We start from the raw sequence: 22,129 nt of genomic DNA, 5'->3' as shown, positions 1-22,129 counted from the left end.
TGTTTTTGTGTTCGAAGCAGGCAGCACTTTCGGTTTCGATTTCGAAACGTGTTTTTTTTTGCGTGTAGTGGCGGACAGATTGTGTCGCATTTTTCGACACAAACTGAAATTGTGTCGCAGTCACCGAAGAAACTAGTCGCATTCGCCCGCAATCAGCTGCTTATCCGGCCAATAGCCGCGAAACCCTCTCACGACCGTCAGTGCTTTCCCAAAATAGCGCGCCGTGCGAGGACCACGGTCCCAACCCAGAATAGACGAGCGGACATCCTACCGCCCACTCCAAACACTTTTCTGCCACTGCCGAGGAAACCCCCCACCGACCTCACGTTGCTTCGCCATGGCATCCTCACTCACGGTCGAAACACCTCAGCAACCCAAATCACGGAGCGCCAGCAAGAACAGTTCCATCAACAGCCTCTACACCGAGGGCAGCAATGTCGAGAGCGGCTACATGTGCGCACTTCAAGAGCGCCTGCTCGCCGAGTGCGCCAACCTGACCAAAGACAGCGACTGGCAGCAGGCCCTGGTCCTCGAAATTGGCTGCGGCTGCGGCGACACTACGAGGCAGCTCTCCGACCGCCTGTCTCCGCTCCTCATTCGCGGTGTTCTGGGCATAGACACCAACCAGGAGGCCATCGACTACGCGTTTTCGGTGCATGCCGACGAGAAGACAGATTTCGCCACGGCCAACGTGGAAGACTTGAATACTTTCGAACTTAAATGGGGTGGCCGTTTTGACTGGCTATTCTCGTCGCACGCGCTGCTCTTTGTGAAGGATCAGCCCAAAGCACTCAGGAATTTAATGTGGTGTCTGAGGCCAGGGGGTCGATGCTTCATCGCAGTGCCTGCAGCAAAGCCGACAGATCTTCATTCAGCAGTTGTCAAAGTGATACAATCCTCAACATGGACCAAGTATTTCGAGGCAAGTCACTCGCATGTATCTCATATGCTCATGAAACGTACTCCATGAAATATTTGAAGGAAGTTTGATTACCAATTATTTTTATGTGTACTTTTTATGTGTACTACGTATTCGTTGCCCTTTTGTGCGCTGCCTATTCAAAAATCAAGGGAAATGTATTGGCACAAGTGACCGGTTGCCGTAGCGGCAAGGTTGCGAGACGCGGCGCTGTTTTTTCCCGAGCACGCAGATATCGAGAGTGCCAAGCACATTCCATTTTTCAAATCAGGGGAGTCCGGCAGTAAGCACTCCAACAGAACTTTTTCGGGGCAAGTGCGATACAGGTACGGTTGCTCGCAACTAAATAATAATAATAATAATAATAATAATAATAATAATAATAATAATAATAATAATAATAATGTGAATAGCCACATCTGCTGATAAGCAACGAACAAGCCTTTCTTTAAAATGTGGGCTTTCGGATGGCCCAACAGTAAGATTGGCTGCTTTCCGCCGGTCACCCCTTAAATGATAATTGTGAGGTTTTAACGTCCCAAAACCACATGATTATGAGAGACGCCGTAGCGGAGGGATCCGGAAATTTCGATCACTTGAGGTTCTTTAACGTGCACCTAAGAACCTAAGTACACGGGCGTCAAGCATTTTCGCCTCCATCGAAAATGCGGCCGCCAGCCGGCCACCCCTGCTTTGGAAAATGGAGTGTGCTTGGCAATCTTTCTTTCGGCGTGCTCGTGAGCAACAGCGCCGCGTCAGCCGCGTTTCGCGATTTTGCGGCTCCGAACACCGGTCACTTGTGCTAATCTTTTTCCCTTGAGACTGTACAGGCTGTTTCACACTCGGGGGAAATCTCGGAGCGCGTGCCATCGTGATGCGGCCAGCACTGCAACCACGCGCCGTCAGCAGCTCGCGCGTGCGCAGATGTACTACAACTCTACACATAGTTTTCATTGACGTCACCGTGGTCGCCATCGTGGAGTACTAGCTGGTTGAGATGCTGCGTGAACTCTTAATCGAACGCGCGGAGAAAGAAACGGTGACATTAGATTAGTGCCGGTGCCCCCTCGCATTCTTTTGTGTTCCCCCTTGGCGCGGCTGGCGAACAGAAGGAAGCGGGGAGAGCACAAAAGAACGCGGGGACCGAACGGATGTGTGTGCTCCCCCGCACTGACACACTCTAATGAGATAAAAAAGTCACGGTGGCCGCCATGTTGAGGTCGCATCGCGATGCCAGGGGTGCTATCGCGAACGATTCTATTTTTTATTCTAATGCTTTTTCGCGCTTGGCCAGTGGTCAGAACGACGGTCCGTCCGCGTCATCAACGCGATCAGCCAGCCGCGAGTGGTGGATAAGAATAGCATAGAATATGGCATTGGAATCGGAAATAGCATCGTTCCGCGATTGCACCCCAGGCGCTCCGAGATTTTCCCCTAAGTGTGAAACAGCCTGTACATGCTTTCATGCATGTGCGCGTGTTACACTGCAACGCACGGTAGTATTCATAGTGTAGCACAGCTGCCGATAGTGATTCCCACCAAATAAAGCTCTACATAAGAAAGAACATTTGGGATTAATAAAATGCACGTTATGTGTGTTGCATGCATCAGTATGCATTCAAATACTTAGGCACTTGTCTTGTAGATAAATATACTCTGCTACATATCTCTTCATATGTTTTGCTATATATATCTCCAGACTGCTGACAGAGGCTATACATGCGCCGAAGACTAGCAGCAGCTTCCACTTACTGTTACTAATGTGAGAAGGGCACTCATACCGTTAAGAGTTCCTTAAGACCATAAGCATTCACTGGAAATGGCATGTGCACAAGAAAGCTATGGCTGGTTATAATGCGAGGCGGAATCAAAGACAACTAGACTGCAGGCTTCCTCCAACACGTAGCAGTTGCAGGACACTACGAACGTGACAAAAACTGAGGAAATGTGCACTTTACGGGGCGGCCACATTAATACCTGTTGTTGTGTTGCTGTTTTGTGCATAACAAGTGGTTTCTGTAATCATTGGGACAGTTGGCACGACCTGATCCTAACAGATGGCCTTTCAGAAACCAGTAGGAGAAGACGCATGTCTAACACCACAACTGGCAAATATATTCTGTCAGGACTCTGCATTAGTAGGTCACAAAGTTGAAAGAACACCTACAAATTGGAACAAATTCCACTAACAAGTCCTCAACTGCAACAGAACGGACAAATAAAATTGAACCATAGCTGCTTTGCTAATGACACTGTGAGATAGGGGCAGCATGTGGGGGGAAACTACCTCTCCAGCAAAGAAAGTGAACCCAAAACTTCTTTCTACAAGGGTGTCTCTGGCCCCCTGAAGAACCTCTCCCTGTAGCTGGAGGCAACATTTCGATAAAGGGTAGGGGTGTGCGAATAGTGAAATTTTATCTCTAATTCGAATCGAATAGTGCCAAATAGTGGCCAAAAATATCGAATATCGAACAGTATATTTCCACGAAATGTGTACCGCCAGTTACGGGAAGACAAAGGAAGAATCGGGGACGCTACGGTATGCTGACAGCTTCATTACGCACTTGTTCGGAAGTGGCTTTTGTTTCAGCTTTTATGAGTGCGCGAGCATGTTGATAGAAGAGCTGCCATTCCAGTCAGCAGCGCCACTCCTAACCTCCTAACGGCTAACAGAGGGGGGTACGGTAGCTAGTTTTCTTTCCCTATGATCGAGAAATAAGGCGCATCCGACAATGGTAAAGTTGTGCTTCATCGCCATGGATGCTCCGGGCCCAAAAGTCTTCGGGTGCCCAATCACAGCAGCGTTTTAACTGTGCGCCGGAACGATGGGAGTTTCTGAACTAGTGGTGCGGTGCGGCAGTGGTGACTGCCCAACGTGAACAAATTTTTGCATGCAAAGCCAATTACCGAGGGTTTCGCAGGCCAAAGTCAGGTTGTTTTACGGCGCTTGCGGCATATACAAACGAACTACGCAAATCGAACTACGCAAGAAGTCCGTGCCTTTGTTTCAGGAGCAAAGTTGTGAAAGACTTGACAGTTCTCTCGTGTTTTTCTACGAGCAGAAATGACATAATCTCGTTTAAGATCAACATGCACTCACTTTTGAACCAGGATGTCAGTGAGAGTTCAACGAACGGCGACGTTAGCGTTAGTTTTAGCCACCCTACCCTAACCAAGTTGCACCATTGGCCTTTGTCGCATTTTAGATATTCGTCCTGTCGAATTATTCGATTAGGAACTATTCAATTTGAATTCGAAACTTGAATATTCGCACACTCCTAATAAAGGGTCTTCTTCCAGCAAAGACACCTAGTTAAAACATTGGCTCTAGCAACATTTCTTGTTTGACCACTGTTTATCATTTCAGCTCTCCATCTGCCTATGATTTCAGATTAGTGTTGTCCTGCTTCAGTGTACTTGGCAACAACTTGAGTGTACTCTGATAAGTTGAAGTATTCAAACTGCCTTTACAGACAATTCCAGAGCTGGTTGCAGACATGGCTGATAAGAACTTCAATCGTCTGTGGTTCCATCATCCACAAGCAGACCGCATATATTCGGCACTCCTAGAACAAGTTGGCTATGAAGTGTTGAAGACTAAGCAACTGGAATTTAAATACAACTTTGCATCAACGGCAGAATATAAAGGTAAGTTCAACATGATCCCCCAGAACAACAAACCAACTTTGCAGTCTGTTTTCTGGATAGAATAGTGGCTGCCTGAAAAAATATTTCGAGTGGGCTCTGACCACTGCAAATGTACCTATATTTTGCTTACAGTTTTGACAGATGTAATTTATCATAAACGAAGTTTACGAAGCCCTCACATTAATGATTAAAATCAATTTTAGGATGGACATGGTAATCGAAGCTATTTTTCTTATTCATGAAACTAGTTGGATGAAATTCGGCATCTAAACGCAATTCATTAGACTGACATAATTGAAATCAGTTCGCAACTACGTTCAGAAGTTGGCATTCTCCACTTTTCATCCCCTGCTAAAATTCATATTGCTAAAAGCTGATGGACGGCTTTATTGCACTCCTCAATAATCACTGCAGCTTACTGCAGAAACTACTCTACCAAAATTTATATTGTGGAGTGGCAATGGGGGTTGAAATGCAAGAACACTTGTGTCCTAATAGTTAGGTGCATGTTTAGAGAGTCCCACCTTGTCAAAACTATTCCACAATCCCCCACTTTTGAGTGCAATTGACCACAATTACAACATTAAAAAACTGGAGGATGCTTGAGCTTCGCCTGAAGAGTAGAACGCAATAGCGTAATCGGGCCCTGCTTGCATCGCCTTCTCAATCAACAGCCTCGCTTCATTTCTCGGTGGACTGCTCAACCATGCCGCAAGGAAAGAATCATCTGTGCGCGTAACATTGGCCATTTAGAACTATCCTAGAATGCCTGCTGCAAGTGCAGTTGCGAAGTGCCCACTATGCCATAATTCTTCCTTTTTGCGAATCAGCGAAGCACCCATGCACGCCCATAAGGCAACATGCGAACCCTACGCAACTGCTCACTTTGTTGATGCTTTTGCTGCTGATGATGATTAAATATGTCTGAGTGCATTGTAATGGGTGGGCCTATAAACCCCTCACTCGTGCAATTCACAAGTCTTGATGCCTGGCGCGATTCACCGCTTCAGCCACGCAACATTACATGCCTTAAGGAGACTCCTCGCATTACATGACATTCGTACAGGGGTTTTTTTCTGGAAGCAGTACCAAGTAATCGTGTGGCTCTGTGGTAGAGCACCTGCTTGCCATGCAGAAGGCCTGGGTTCGATTCGCACTCGAACAGAATTTTTTTTATTATTTATTTATTTACATCTGTGTTGAATTCTTGCTCACGGACAATGCAGATTTTTCGCTCGCAACCAACAACGCCGGAATTTCTGCAAAATGAGCTCTTTAACGCTGTCGCGTTAAAACCTCAGAATTTTTCATTGCTGTGAAACCACAGAGGGATAATGTGTGAAAATTTTTGGGGGTGCTATCACCGCCTGTAAAGTCGTTTTTGCCTCATGGCGCACGAGCGTCCGGCAGATTAGTCGTAGTTAGTTTAAGCACCGCCAAGCGAGGTGGCGCTGTGCACACACGATGTAAGCTTAGTGCGGTGGCACCAGCAGTGCACCCTGGCGGGAGAGAGAGGTTGGGCTGGCGCACAGGGACCAGCAGCGAGTCTTTTTAGGGTTTAGCAGCTTATGTGGACGGACGTCTCTCACAGTGGGTCCTGTGGGGACGAGACCATGACTCGTTTCCCACAGGCCCCTCGTGGCGAGTCTAATGTCAGCAACGCCACATTCGCGGTACCTTGTATACGCGTTATGTTGCTTATGTTTGTTATGTTGTTTGTGTGTTGTATTGGCATTATGTATCTGGGTATTTAGCGTGTTACTAGTTATAGATTCGGCTGGCGAGCTTTCTGTTCTAAATCAGTTCAATAAATGTACACAGGTTTGTTGCACGACCACGTGACTCTGTCCCTGTGTCCACGAGTGCGGCTCACCTTACAGACCTGACAAATTCAATGCCGAGAAAACATTCAGAAGAGCTATAATGGGGGCTACTACCGACTGTATGGCGCATAGTCACTGACCACTTTAGCAGCACAATTGTATATTATACAACCCAGAAAAAAATGTTGCCCAAAATTTCATTTGTCAGAATCACACAAGCCTTTTATTGAGCACCTAAAACCTGCATGGACAGCAGTCCTTTGCCAGTGAGGTCATGTTTTTATCAAATTCCTGTGCCATGCTTGGTTATTTTCTTTCTTTATCAGTATCATGAAGCTTGTTTGACCCCATTCAAATGTCTTACAACCTTATTAGCAGCCAGAAAATAAGTGAGCATGCTGTCATCATCACATCTCATGAAGATTCAACAAGATTAAGATCAGCGGCCTTAAGTTCCATAGACAGCCTTATGTTTGTATTCCACACATTGTCATCTAAACCTATTGACAGTTCAAATCCATGCACCCTCTGCACCTATCAGAGCGCACAAGCATACAAAGTATAGTTTTATTGCCGCAAAGGAAAAGTAAATTGATTTCCTTGAGTAGATTATCACCACTGGGCTGCACCTAGGATGCAACAAACACAAGATAGACAGATCTCATAATATGAAACACTTTTATTGTGAAGCATGTTGCCAGAACATGTTAAATGTGCAGCTGCTAAATCTGTAGGAGTGTAAGAAACGCACCAGTGGTAGATCTATGTTGGGCAACAGGAGCGCTCCCCCCACACCACCACTAACACAGTGTGTGTGTGTGTGTGTGTGTGGAGGGGGGAGCACAATTATGACAACAAACAACTGTGGTGTTTCTCATTTCTACCGTGTATTTCACTGTAACACATTTCATCATGGAATGTGAGAAGGTCTGAGGCAAAATTTTTTTTTTCTTATGAAAAATGGTGGGAGCTGCGCAGGGCAGCGCACCATCTCGATCAGCTATGGGCCATCCAGCAAGCCCGCGAGGCTGCGAAGAGGCAAGACCTCGACGTCCCCACGTGGGAGGCCTAGGCCAACGAACCTAAATTGCTGGTTCATAATAAAGTTTATTCCTCCTCCTCCTTATGAAAAATGGAAGAATGAGAAAACCTTTACTGATGTGTCTTTCTAGTTCTCTAAGAGGCTTCATTTCTTGTTAGACTGACCTATTTCATGTCACTAAGTGCAGCCATGAGTAATGCTCCTTTTCGCTGCAGTGCCTCAGGCACATCAATGCATGGCCACATTACTGAAAAAGATGCTCCGTGCACATTTGTTGATTTCAGAAAGGCTGCAGAGTAACCTCTGTTCCACTGCATCACCCGCGTGATGGCTTCAGATGTACTTCAGTGTTTGCGTGCTTTCTACATCTTGTAAAATTCAAGTGCAAACTGCGACAGGGACAAGAGACAGAGGGAACGACATCTCTTGTCCCTGTTGCAGTGGTATATGTACCAACTAGCTTGTCCGTTGGTTGTGCTTTCTACAATGCACTTGGTGATAATTAATCGCAGGCACAAGGAAGAGGTTGCAGTTCTGTATTGCATCTGTCTAAATGAATGGACAAGATGCTTTTTGCAGACCGTCCTGGTTGATAGAACATGGCAAGGCACAAAGTAACTAAATGGGACCCATTTGGTGTGCTACAGGAAATTTTTTTTTGCTTGCAAATTTATAAAATGCACATTGTTCTGGTGTGGCCAAACACCTTTAGGTGCGTTTTTAAAACAGTCAATTGCAACACGCAGCTAAGGGCGATGCGACTTAAGATATATGAATAAAAGCACAGCAAATGAGTCTGCCCAGCCAAATATAACGAGTTGGAAAAAGCCTTTATACATTCTAAATTACACCTGCGTTTTAAGAACCTTTCCGTTAAAAAAAAAAAAAAAAAAAAAAAAAAAAAAAGGAGCTCACATCGGCAATTAGGAAGCCACTTCAATACTATGTCTTTAATCATGTACACATTGTGTCTTGCTATCTAGCAGAGTTGATGAACCGCGGTATTTTAAACATCATATAGTATCACTCACAATAATTTGCAATGCTGTTTCTACATTACTATGAAGTTTGCAATGTTGTGAGAGGATTGTGGAAGGGAACGAACGGCATTTTGAATTTTCTGTTTTAGGAGCTTGCTCGCCAAGCTTCTTATGCTCACGCCTTGTCCATGCGCGGCATGCCCGCCGGCGGCTCACTACTTCTCATTGGTCCCGCCAGGAGCGCAGCTGCGCTCTCTCCGGTGATTTCAAGAATGCTCACTAGATCGCGCCGCCGCTCAAGGCGGCATACACCACGCTCAGCGCAAGCGCTAGTTAGGTGACTGCTCGAGGGCCACGCCTCTTGTTTGGCTCGCTTCCTTTCTCTTCGCCGGGAGCTCGCTAAAAGTGAACACTCTTCGTTGCCGCTCCGCAGCATGAACGGCAGCAGTGCGACGGGCTCGCAACGCAGCAGCATCTCGGCAAGATCTTGCGTTGCCAATAACCAGCCAACACATGATGTCACATTAAGCTCTCCGATGCGTATCGTACAACTGCAAACATCCCACCACCATCAGGGGCACCTGTATCAATGTTGCCTTCTCGAACTTTCCATTGCATCCCATCATCGATGATCCCTTGGCAATGTACTTTACTGATCATAAAGCAATCATCTTTAAAGGGAAACGAGTCCCCAAGCTCATCGAGGGACGCCCTTCTTGTACTTTGTTAAAGAACATCTCTTGTGTATATGTAATGCATATAGTTCATCCATCACAAAGCAATCATCTTTAAAGGGAAACCAGTCCCCGAACTCATCGAGGGACGCCCTTCTTGAACTTGGTAAAACAACATCTCTTCTGTATATATAATGTTTATACAGTTGAAACCCGCAATAATGAAATCGGCGGGGAAAGCGCAAAATTTCGCTCTTGCGGGAATTTCGTTGGCGCGAGAATGCGGCAGAAAAAACATGGAATTTACAAAAAGACACATTTCATTTCCAAAAGTCAGTAAGATTGCTTTGTCGGGCCTTACCACGCAACAATTTCATGCCTCTGGATCGGGAATCTCGTTTGCCACGGCACAAAGTTCGCCCCCAGCACTGGTCAGTGACGGCGGCACTGCGCTGTCACCAGTACCGTCATCAAGTGCGCCTACAGGCGAACCTTTGTCTGGCTCCACTGGATCAGCGCAGAATTGTGGACAGCGAGCTGCACGCAACACCGAATTCTTCAGCGATGTCCATTTTTCTCCGGGCCTTTTCCAACTCACTGAGGGTTGCAGCCTTATCTTCCAGCGCGATGAACTTCCGCTTTTTCGTTGGAGGCGGCACCTTCGCAGGCAGCGAGATCGGACGAAGCAATCCCGACACACAGTTCACGTTGCAACAAGCGACTAAGCAAACGCTCCACAAATGGCTCCACACACGCGACCATGTGCGCGCAAAGCCGACAAAGCTAAGCACAGAGTCAAGCCAACCAACGAAACTCCATGAGGAATGTGGATTTGGCTACGTAGTCCGCGATAACGAGCAGGTGTTTCGGCAAGTCATCATCATCATCATTGTCGCCAGCTTTCTTTTTTTCGTAAACAATGATGGCGGCTGCTTATCAAGTGCGCTGTAGCGATAGCTTTGCACAATTTAAGTGTAGCATGGATGCATTTCAGCAGTTTTCGAATGTAGTTATTGTTGCGAAAGTAGATTATTTGCGCACTGGTGCGTCAAAATTTTCGTTAATGAGGGACTGCAGTATGAATATCTTTCGCAGTCTCGAGTTACGAAATGCATTGACTCCTATGGGCGTTCGCTGGTGCTCCAGAAATATTTCGTTGCGGTGAGAATTTCGTTCCCTCGGGATTTCGTTATCGCGGGTTTCGACTGTAGTTCATCCAAATGTATATATACTTCATCAAAATGTATATAGTGCATCCAACCGTAAATTAATAAACATTGTGTATGTAATGCGTATATAACAACATTGTCACGTCTACATATGATTCGCGGGTTACCCGATCATCTCCGAGCAAGCTCCTCTAACATCATTCACTTCGTGGATATGGCGGTAAATTTTTTAATGGGTTCTGGGGTGGTAGTTTGGGAGGTGCTATGTGCAATAAGTGAATGTTGCTTCAGGTTATGGTGCCCAAGTCACTTCACTGTAGCATGCACTAATGCAGAAGTTTCCAAACCCAAATGAGACACCAGTTCAGATGATGCTCTCAATGCAGCTCATGCTTTCTTTTCCTTTTTCCACAGAATTCCTCGAGACAATGTTTGCAAAGCCCATTCAACTCATACCAGACACAAAACGGCCAACGTTCGTTCGTGAACTTGCAAAGGTCGCACTAAAGAAGATGAAGAAGAACAAAGACGGCACATACACTTGGATTGTAAAATATGTGCTTGTCCTAGCCAGAAGGCCAGAGTTACTTTAAACCTTTGTCCAGACAATATCAGTTCCGCCTTCGCAAGTGCTAAAGACTCAAAATGTCAGAACTCTGCCACTATCAATGCAACAGCAAGTCTGACATTTACTCTTGTACTATGTGCCACTATCAGCTTTGCAAGTTTCTGTACAGTTCATACATAAGTGTTTTATATTTGATTGCATGGTGTAGAACATTTCATAATAATGTATGGCAATCTCTCCAAGCGCATGTTTCCTGTGGCCAAAAATTTAATGATGCAGTAGAAATAGACAGGCTTTTCAATACATCATGTTTGTATGCCTTTTGTGTCAATAAAAGTGTTCCAAAGATCCTGACAGTACAATGCCATTGCCAGTGGAAGAAGTGACACACACATATTGTGAGTATGAATAATACCTAAGAACTGACATTTATTGTGACATAGCATGCAAGTTTGGAATGGGCAATTTTGCGTCCCAGCCAAGTCCACCGACCAAAATCATAGAGCACCTTGGCCATAATAAATATATAAAGAAACAAAATCAAAGCTAGGTGACAATGTGGAACCAAGAGAGGTACGCATGGTACAAAATGCAATGAGCTACGATTTAGGCATGGTCAATGCAAAACAAGCAAATTCACAGAAGAAAATAATAATGTCCTTATAAACTATATTTACATGGATCTTCACATTACTAGATGGAATAGCCACCGGAAACTGTCGATTATTGCGTCTTCCGCTTCTTCTTTCGGCCTTCTGAAATTCCATCCATCTTGCGTTTTCCCTGTAGGATGGACAACATATGGCAAATATTGCACAAAATTAATAACACACAGAGTGTCACAGCCACGTGTTTTCACTTGCAGTAGCACTGATGCACCATGACATGTTGCTGATGTATGCAGAGCAGAATCCAATCAGAAACTTCAGAGCAAAAATGGTAATGATTTGTGAAAACAAACATTTTTAACCAACAAGAAAGTGCTAGATAACTCTCATCACAGTCCTAATCATTCTAATTAAAATAGGGTTTTTGCCGTACACGTTCGACATTGCCTGTATGTTTAAAACGCGTGCTTTTTTTCTATAATTTCTCTTGCTTGGCATGTGCTGCCACACTTCGGGAATACGTGGAATTTTTTTCATGCGTCGATGTCTCTCCGTTTTGTTTTGTTGTGGCGCGGCGGCTTTCGCTTGCTCATCCGAGCACACGCGCACGGTTCAGCTGGTTTTTGCGTGTCTTTTTCGATCATTTTTCTTGCTTGGCATGTGCTGCCACACTTTGGGAATATGTAGAATTTTTTTCATGCACTGATGTCTCTCCAGTGTCTTACTTTTTTTTTTTTTTTTTTGTGCAATGCGGCGCGCCGGCTTTCGCTTGCGCATCTGAGCGCACGTGCGGCTGATTTCTAATCTGTCAAAGGGTGACCGCTCGTTACTCTCTCGTTTACTGCTCCCCAGGGTGCGATTACATCTGTTTCCGTGCGGCGCTAAATTGCACAAATGATGCCGTTGTGGTTGCGCTTCCCGTTTTGGGGACTCTGAAAAGCTAACTCTGTCTCGTTGGCGATAAGATGAAGGATTATCATAGCTTTTTCACTCTTTTGCTTTCCGGACGGGCGCACAACCATAGTTTTTTTCCGTGCGCTCACTCACGCAGTTCGCTTACGCTATAGAAGTGCATGCCGGTTCTTCCAATGCGGGCTATTCCCCAAGTGTATTTTTGTATGTCTGTGAGCTATGTTTAATACAACGCATAATTTTTATTTATAAAAAGGCATATAAGTGCTTTTTAAAGGATTTTGCTTGATGTTACAAATAAACCGTGTGTATGTAACAACAAAAATGATCTTTTTGTCACTCCACGTTCATGCAAAAAAAAAAAATTTAGACAATTTTTTTCTTGAATAGAATGGTCTAAAGAATTTAATTCAGCAATAAAAAATACACATTTTTGGAGTGAATTTCACGAAAACATTCGACCCTCAAAGGGTTAAGGCCCAACTTATGCTGACATATATGCTGAGAGTAAAGGGAACTCTTCCTGCCAAGATATCACTGAAACAATTACCAAAGCGAAAGCCATATACGTCTCATGAGTAAAAAAATCAGGCATCCAGTGTCAACCATCCTGGGCGTGAAAATGAATGGTGCCAAATGTTGATGTCATCAGTGACATCGCGTTATGACATCATCTGATGACATCATCACATGACATTGTCACTTGGTCAAAGGTGGGTCGATCCTGAAGATGACTGAAGTGTGGCAGCCAACTGGCTCCGAAAACAAAGAACTAGTCCCACTCATGTACTCGGCAATGTTCTCCAGCAGCAGGGTCACCAACCATGTGGCTTTATGATGTCATTCTAAAGTGCATGCTCATTGGTGCACGCTTGTGTGCCTTTGAGGTGGAAATGCTTCTGCCCTCTCAAGTTGTACCCGACTAAGTAGTAGTCTGAGAAGAAAATTCTGATCATTGCATTGCAGCTACACAAGCTGGAAGCATGGCAAATGTCTCCTTAGCACAATAAACAAGAAGGAAAAGTTCATTGAAGGGAAACCGATAATGGGGCCAAGGAAAGGGCAATGACTTTTTTAGTGGTAAGCAGCCAATGAAGCTTTTGTTGGGTTTCAGTTAGGCTTGTGCAAATAGTAAATTTTAGGTTCAAATAGAATTCGAGTAGTATATATCACATATTATAAAGAAAAATAAGCATACTTGTCATGACCCAACTAACCAGCACAATGTATTTTAAAATTGAAACAAGGCATGTGCAAATGTCACTCTTTTTGGTTCAAAGGGAAGTGGAAGCAACTTTGAATAGTAGCATGATTTGACCTTCGGTAGAATAAAATACGTCGCATTTTAGAATGTACTATACTTAGAGCACATAAGCTGGTGCAGCAAGCTTCTAAACTTAAAAATGAGGAATCGATGTAAGGTTAATAGGGACTTTTAGCTTGTACGTATGCTTCTTTACATTACCGCGTTACCGGATACTGGATGGATCTGCACACGCGTGAACCTTTACGGAACGTAAACTACTCGCCGGATAGGCTTTACGTTTACGGCCCTAATCCACCTTCGTTCGTGGCTACTCGCGATATCTGCTTTGCGGAGACTCCAGCCGCTGAGTCAAAATAAGCCGAAGTACGAGCGCCACTTAAGATCACCTTGTTTCAGACGGATTACCGAGGCTAGAGCGACCTAGAATACCGAATCCGTAAACGTGTGAGGCCTAAAGCCTCCGGCAAGCTGGATAGGTGGCGCCATCTAGTGGGGCAAAGAACCAGGCAAGCACAAAATTGGTATTGAAGAAACATTGGGCATTCTACTTCCAATGTAAATGCCTTGCAGTGGCATAATTACAAATGAGTTGCCTTTTTAATCATTTTTTCCCTCGAAAACACTAAGCGAAAACAAACATGTCCATGACTGTGGTTGCACAAATCGTCACAAGATGTCAACACCATTGTCCGCTAACCAGGTATTGCTACTCCCCTTTGCGCATACCAGGATACTGCTCACGCTAAAAACCTCTCTTATGATTTCGCTGCAGAGGTAATTCAATATTACCTAAATTAACTGTAGTTTAAATGCAGTTATCATCACCATTTAACGGTTAGTGCAAGCATAAAGGTATACGTTTACGTACGTACGTAAACGTTTACAAATGGCGAGCTAAAACTTTTCTAAAACATGCGTTCCGGTAACACGGTAAACGCAATCAGGTATTCCGGTAACACGGTAACGTTAAAAAGTATACGTACAAGCTAAAAGTCCCTTATATGTTCATTTAACCTTGAAGTGGGGCTTTGTGACAGTTCGGTTTTCCCCTGGATAGGTGTATTCACGGCATAGCACCCCTCCACTGCAGTGTGACCACCTTTACAGGGGGTCTCACGCGGCTTATATATGTCTATTCGTTCATTTCGAATACTTCGAAACTTTGAATAATTTAAATTCGTGTCGAAGCAAATTCGAATACTGTAATATTCATTAGAATATTCATAGTGCTCGAGTATTCGCACAAGCCTAGTTTCAGTGGTTGCAATACGTTCGATATTGGGGCCAGAAGATAACATGAAAATATGTTGTACAAGTACAGTAATACCTCGCTAACTCGAAGTAGTAAAAACAAGAAAAGATTTTGAGATAAAGCAGATTTTCAAGATAAGCAAAGTTGTGCAAATTCCATCGAGAAGTCCAGTTCTACCTAAAAAAAAGTTATCACTACTGACCAGTTTCTTAACAGGAGTGCCTAACTGGCTATTTGTAAAGGTTTTAAAGAAAAATAATGACATACCAGAGCTATCAACCAGCTGTGTTTTTCGGCAATGCCTTTTTATATACAGTAAAAGCTCGTCAATTCGACTCGCGTTAATTCGGACACGTCATCTAGTCCCTATAAATATATGCATCACTCTATGAGACTGGGCGCTTGTTATTTCGGACAGATTTGACCGCAAATCAGATAATTCGGCGGATTTCGGGCCGCTGGCGAGGCTCGAAAACGAAAAAAGAACAATTCGGAAAAAAAGGAAGCTCAAGCGCAGCATCGCCATGGACATCAATTATCAACTTGGCTTGACTTGAGACTGGTTGAACACCTTTTCTTCGCGTGTGGGTTTGGCGGTGCCATTTTTTTGCTTTGTCCTCGTTGGTGTGCTGCATCGTTGAACGCCGTTTTATCGAGGAACAATTCAGTACGGCCTTTAGCTTGATCATTGCTGGTGCTTTTGTGCTGAGTTCTCGTGTGAACGCACTCTCCGCCGATGGCAACGCTGGCGAAGCGCCCAAGTACGAGGCCAAGGACTTCACCACCAAAGTAGAAATTTTGTGTGCCCTGAAAAATGGGCTCTCCCGGCGAGAAGTTGCTCCTGTGCCATGACGTCGGCAAACAATACGACGCGAGTCTCATGAGCGCAGTTAGCATTCTTGCGTATGTGTGGCAGAACATGCCTGCGCACGCCATTGCCAACTGTTTCAGGCACAGTGGCTTTGTTGTACCCGGCTCCAGCGATGCCGAAGTGTCGCCGGACGAGGGTGCCGACAATGGGCAGGATTTCGGAAGTGTTATGCCTGATGCAGTGACACTAGAGGATTATATCGGCATTGATGATGGCGTTGCCACTGCTGGCTGTCTGACTGATGAGCAAATCGTCAAGGAAGTGATGCATGGCAACGAATCCGAGAACGAAGAGCCTGAAGAGAAGCAGCCACACCATGAGCCACACGGGCCCCCTCGCACTGTGAAGGAAGTCGCGGAGGCCCTCGTCGTCCTTGAAGAATTTTGTTTTGGCACTGCAGACAGCATGCGAGCTGCTGAGCACCTTGAAGGGCTCAGAAAAATTGCGCCCGCGCAAATTTCTGCTCGAAAACAGACAAGCATCCGCAATTACTTTGTAAAGTAAAGGTATGTTGAAAAAACTCTTGCATTTATTGTGTTTATTTCGACCATTCGATAATTCGGACATTCGGTTAATTTGGACATTTTTTCCGGTCCCTATAAATCCGAATTAACGAGATTTTACTGTAGTGCAGAAAGACCGATTAAGACTGGTCTGCCTCTCAGTAACACTTGCACCTACCAAAACTTTCTAGAGTTGCTTAACAAGTCACATGTGGTGATCGTCTGCGCCGCTGCCCTCAACTTTATTTCGCATCAAGCGAAGCATGTTTCTTGTTTCGGCTGATGTTGTCACCCCTCGAGTAGCTGTGTCGACCCTGCCACGATCACCGTGCGTAACGCCACGTTGTTTTGCTTAAGAAAATGGTCAAACCAGCCAAAGTTGCAGGCGAGATCAGTGTAGCCCACCACCAAGTCTTAGAGAACCAGCCTTCTCTGTCAAATGTAGTGATTGGAAGGGGTTCCTCTCGCATGATGCAACCACACAATCAGTGCCGTTTTGACGTCCGGAAACTTCGAGCCTCGAATCCGCTTCTTTGATTAGGACTACCTTCGTTTGACGTCCGGAAACTTCGAGCCTCGAATCCGCTTCTTTGATTAGGACTACCTTCGTTTGCAGCATCAGTGCCTTGCTTTGCTTTGGCGGCGTTATCCTCAGCCACATCACACGGCCGACGAAAAAGTCCGCACGATATGCCTTGCATAAATAAAATGCTGAAATCGCATCTCTGACGGTAGACAAAACGACGTGTACGAACCGTGCTATTTTGCAGGGCCTGCCTCTGTGCACGTGTATAGCGTCACATGACGTGATACAAGGTTGCTTGGAAAAATTTTCATGCCGCTAGGTTCCAACTTCACGTTCGGGAACAGTGTCCACTTCGCAGTAAATGCGGCAGCCTCGCGCGAACCTTGTGAAACGTATGGCATTTTGCCGCTAGTATTTTGTGAAACGGTTCAGCGGCGAAGTTTTTGTTCCACTTTCAGTCAAGGTTTCGAGATAATCGAAAGTGGGCATGGAAATACTTTGAGATAAAGGGCAATAAATACATTGCACCTATGGGAAATCGTTCGATACCGCAGAAAATTTCGACTTAGCCGATTTTCCGAGATATGAGAGTTCGAGTTAACGAGGTATTACTGTAAAATGTTTGAGTAAAAGGACATGAAGCTTTTGTGCTCACTAGACAAACAGCCTGAAAACTACTAGAACAATAAAATGTTCTTCAATGAGCTCCTGTTCCAACCAGGCCATTTCACCACACTGGAAGAAAACCTTTAAATTCTGCTATGGTCCATAATATTTAAACTTGGATAATGCAAATAGAAGCGCATGTTCTGCAGCATTGAAAATTGGGAAAATTGGTGCTGGTTAATGGGTAGTGCAAACGGAATTCACACCGGCACAGAACTAATATTTTGTGGAGTCCTCCAGAGAACCCTGAATTAGAATGGACCACACAAACCTTGGGTGTGCTAGGACGGCCACCACCTCTTCGCTTCCTCTCAGCCTTCTCCTTCTCCTCAAGTTCTTGGTTCTCTCGTTCAATGAGGGTAATGAGCGTGTTACACCGTCGCTGCAGCTCCTGCACATTGCATCAGTCAAAGAGGAACATGCTTGTCATCTTGAGACACACACACATTCCTGCAATACAGCCCTACTGAAACCCTGCTCAGATGCAACCGACAAATGAGCCAGTAACCTTGTAAAGGCAAGAGAGATCACCATGGACACTACGTGACAATTCTATGCTTGCAAGCAATCATGACAAACCTCTATGCTGTCTAAGCAGAAGATAAATACCTGGGTACAAGTTTATAATACACTTGCAGAGATACCCATTTCCAATAAACTTGCTCCTCCCTGCATTTAGCATGCCAATCCTATTTGAGGTACTCTCTGCAGCATGGCACAACTGGTTAGATCCAGCATAATCCAACCAAATATCCAACTACAATCAGATAGTTTGTCACTGAATATATAGTGAAACCTCGTTGCAATGGAGGTCATATTAACACATTTTTTCGACTAACGAAAATTTAAGTCCCCACCTGCCATCTATATTATAATACTGCATGCTGTTTTATAATGTGAACATAATTCAATTACTAAGAAAGAGCTAGAGAAATCCAATTAATTAGTGGCACCTGAAAATAACGAATTTCTAACCACGAATCCAAGTGCATGTGTAACCCATGAAAGGAATTCACAGACAGCTGCAATTACAGTCGAAACGGTTTATAACGAACTCGAAAGTGCCGCGAAAACTGGTCATTATATCAGTAGTTTGTTGTAAATGGACTCGCCCTCAAAAACATGCACTTAGCGACCAAGCCACTTTTTTTTTCTGCGCATTTTTATTGAAAAGTGCTAACAACCCCTCCGGTGACAAGGTAGGCCTTTTCGCGTTGTGAAGCAACGCCCCCGCTGCATGCACGAGTGAATTACACCACCTGTGCAGTGAACTGACACTGTTTCACTGAACCACGGTGCTGCCACCTGGAGCAGATTATCCATGGCTAGTTGCGTGCAGCACGTCGCCTACTCGGCTCACGATGGCATCATTGCCGTGCCGCTTGCTGTATTACGCGCATGTGTGCATTCTTTGTGCCCGCTTCACTTTGGACTGTGCATGGTTACAGTGAGCAGCCTGTTCGTTCAACGTGGCGAAGACAAGCATATTGCAAGCAACGTGCACTCCACGTCTCCGTGATGCTCTGAGAGCCCTGCACGACAAGGCGCAGCAGGCGTGGGTGGTTGCCAAATAAAACACGCATTATACGCCTGCTGTAAGTGCATCGACGTTTCTTGGTGCCCGTGCAGCTCAACACCAGCAAGCTACTTTCATTTCCATGAAGCAACGCGCACTGTATCTGCATGGCGCAGTGGCGGCGAACTTGCGAACGGCAGAATCGCGCGCTTGTACTGCAGCTGCTTGTACCGCTGTCAGTCCGAATAGTTTACGCCACACGTGCAGCCGAGCAGATAGCTGCAGATGACTGTGATAAGGTTGTCGGCAATAAGTCATAATGGCATGTTCATCACCTCTTTTAATGCTAATCTGTGAAGGCATCGGCGCAATCGCGCGGAAGTTGTAATCATTGATCGACTGGTCTCTGCCGTTACTAAAAAGACAAAAGACATTTTGCAGCGCATTGTGGCGTCAATGCAGTGAACTTTTATGCGCTGAAGAGTTATCACGGTCATCGCTTATTGCATTTTATGGCTTCTTGCGTTCCAAGGCATAAATTCATCATAGGCAATTGTAGCTGCAAAGAACGGTGCCAGAAAAGATTGCCGTGCGAAAGCTGACCGCAAGGCTTCATGCTGCCTCCTATTCTTTTCTTTTTTTATTCCTCACTGCCATTCTGCCACTGAAGAAACACCTGAAAAGTGAGCGACCTCGCTTGCAGCATCCGAAATGTGGTGCTCGCCGATCTAGGGTATCTTCGTCACGAGTAAACTGGAACGGGATTATGGACAAGCGCGCGCCTCTCTGTTTTAACTTTTTTCCGCCTTTGTATGCACCATATTTTTACCTGCGACCGTGTCTGAATTGTTCGTTGTAAAAGTAGGAGGCTTTGAAAAATGTTCGCTATATGTGGACGCAATTTCAATGCGTAGCATAGGAAAAATGGTAAGTGCACCAAAATATGGTCGTTATAACCGACAGATCGTTAAATCTGGGATCGTTATAAGTGGGTTTGACTGTACTACAAATCTGCACCAGTATGTATACAATCACCACTGCCCGCAGTAATAGAAGCTTCACAAATGCGAAGAAAAAAACTGTGGTGTACTAGCATTATGTGGCTTGTACATGGAAAATTATGCAGCAGCAGTTATCGAGCAATATTGGAACAGGAAGTGGTACAATCATGCCCATTTAGTACTTAGCACCAGAAAGGTGTGTCTAAGGTAGAACAAGCAAAACTCACGGCAGCCGTTCGAGACTTGATGAACCAATCGAAGCGGAACTGTGGCGCTTGTCGAATGGCAGCACGTAGCTCGTCATAAACATTCTCACGGTCAAAGCCCAACTTGTGCAACATGCAAACGAGAAAGCGGTCCTCCTCCTCGGTGTAGTTCTTTCCCTTGTTGGTGCCGTAGGCCATGCGCAGCTGGTGGAAGGGTGCCCTGTACCGACTCATCTTGGCCTCCAGGGCACGCTTGATGGATGCCCGGCGCTGGATGCGTGCCTCCCCCTTCTCAATCTGCCCCATCAGCCGCTCTATGTCCTGCAGCTCATGGCAGCGTTCCCAGAAAACTGCAGAGTACTCCATCACCTGCAATGTACAGTGTTTATTTGACTACAGTTCCACATTCATGTGTTCCCAACGAATCACTTTTAGACCCCACGGCTTTTCCTCAAACTGTAAGACACTGCATGTAAGCACACAGGCACATTTGGATGATTTTTCTAACTCCTTAGGTACCGCAAAATTGTCAAAAAAAAAAGGGGGGGGGGGGAGGGGGCAACCCGAAAAAACAAATTTATGCTTATTTACTTCGCTCAAGAGGTCAAATTACCATAGCCACGTTCAAAATAGCTCTCAAGGCCTGCCAGTACACTCGTCAGGCATTTTGGCGAACCGTGTGTGCAGCACGTCGCCTAGTAAGCTCATGCCGTCACTACTGGAGCGCTTGCGTTCGCATAAATGTGTTCGCACTAGGGGTGTGCGAATATTCGAAATTTCGAATATTTTTCGAATAGTGTTTGCTATTCGATTCGATTCGCACTGGGATTTTACTATTCGAAGTATTTGAACTTCCCGAAAACAAATAGAGTCAACGTCCGATTGAAAGTGACCCCTTCAGATTTTCAATATGCTTCACCTCATCACACCACGGTATTGCGGCAAAGCTGCCTTTCAAGCTCCGTTTGGGTCGAACTTTGCCAAGACCGTTAACATCCGAATGAAAGTGGTCCCTAGATTTTCAGTATGCTTCCCCTCATTATACCCCGGTATTGCGGCAAAGCTACCTTTCAAGCTCTGATACGGTCGCAAATGTAAGAAAGACGCCGGTTCCAACAGGGAGATGAAAGATGTGGCATTGGTGGGGTCTCAGTTAATGCTGTTTTGGACCTGAAATTTGGGCAGGAAGTCCGAAAAATCGGAAGCCGAAGCTTTTTAGCATCCAAAATTTCAGATGTTCTTGTATACCGACATCTACGAGCCAGATTTGGAACTCCGGACTTGAAGGGAGCACACTCTTGTCCGCCACATCAGTTGGGCTTTCAGAGAAGTTGAAAGAGGAGGAGAGGCTCAGGAAATGGCATCTTTGCCTATCACGTGTAAAATGTTGTCGGCAACACTTTGATTGCACCAAATCATGTACATAAATAGAATTTGGCCTCTACATTGCCTCATTCTTGATAAGACAACTATGAAACACCACCCCACCAGTGCTTCATCAACCTAGCAAAAAGAAACACTTTCATGTTGCTATCTCATAAGAATATGCTTAGGAGTCCTCTCTAACTTTTCTTTCTGCAATTTTGCTTCGAAGTATTCGAAAAATATTCTAGAAATATTCGATTCGATTCGCACTCACACTTCAATATTCGAATTCGCTTCGCACCCAAAATGTTGCTATTCGCACAGCTCTAGTTCGCAAGCATTTGCTGTGAGTGTTCATTGTGCCCACACCAATCTCGAGCACACACAGGCACGTAGATGGTGAGATGCTTTTGTTCCTGAAAGCAACACATCTGTGCAGTGCACTTAGCAGTCTTGCACAAACAGGCAGCAGTGAACAGTGGCACGGCATGATTGGGTTGTCGCATATTAAAAGCATGCCGTACGCTTACAACTGAGTTAGGCCACATGCACTACCTAGCACTTAGCTGAAGGTTGAAATCATAATAGGGTTTTAAGTAGGCTTGTGCAAATA

General features: G+C 45.1%; 2 protein-coding genes across 2 annotated transcripts in view; one reads left to right on the top strand and one right to left on the bottom strand.

The window, feature by feature from the left end:
- The first annotated feature begins 103 nt into the window (after positions 1 to 103).
- Positions 104 to 11,173, top strand: LOC119382484 (juvenile hormone acid O-methyltransferase). Its single transcript, XM_037650194.2, has 3 exons — positions 104 to 922; positions 4,393 to 4,567; positions 10,670 to 11,173. Exons 1-3 carry the CDS (start codon positions 338 to 340, stop codon positions 10,846 to 10,848), a joined length of 939 nt encoding a protein of 312 aa, XP_037506122.1. The 5' UTR covers positions 104 to 337; the 3' UTR covers positions 10,849 to 11,173.
- A 61-nt stretch (positions 11,174 to 11,234) lies between these two features.
- Positions 11,235 to 22,129, bottom strand: part of LOC119382482 (SWI/SNF-related matrix-associated actin-dependent regulator of chromatin subfamily A member 5-like) — a gene marked incomplete in the record, with an annotated part of 30,772 nt that continues 19,877 nt past the window's right edge. Inside the window, 3 exon segments of the mRNA XM_037650192.2 lie at positions 11,235 to 11,606; positions 17,700 to 17,819; positions 20,173 to 20,520. Of these exon segments, the coding sequence (XP_037506120.1) occupies positions 11,547 to 11,606; positions 17,700 to 17,819; positions 20,173 to 20,520 (528 nt within the window).

The sequence above is a fragment of the Rhipicephalus sanguineus genome, chromosome 2 (genome assembly GCF_013339695.2).
Source record: "Rhipicephalus sanguineus isolate Rsan-2018 chromosome 2, BIME_Rsan_1.4, whole genome shotgun sequence".
NCBI lineage: Eukaryota > Metazoa > Arthropoda > Arachnida > Ixodida > Ixodidae > Rhipicephalus > Rhipicephalus sanguineus.
The sequence above is the reverse complement of the archived record's forward strand: the minus strand, read 5'-3'. Positions and strand labels throughout refer to the sequence as shown.

Coding starts and splice junctions, on each gene's coding strand:
- LOC119382484 (XM_037650194.2), top strand. CDS start 338: ATGGCATCCTCACTCACGGTCGAAACACCTCAGCAACCCAAATCACGG. Junction 923..4,392: donor CATGGACCAAGTATTTCGAG/GCAAGTCACTCG, acceptor CTGCCTTTACAG/ACAATTCCAGAGCTGGTTGC. Junction 4,568..10,669: donor ATCAACGGCAGAATATAAAG/GTAAGTTCAACA, acceptor CTTTTTCCACAG/AATTCCTCGAGACAATGTTT.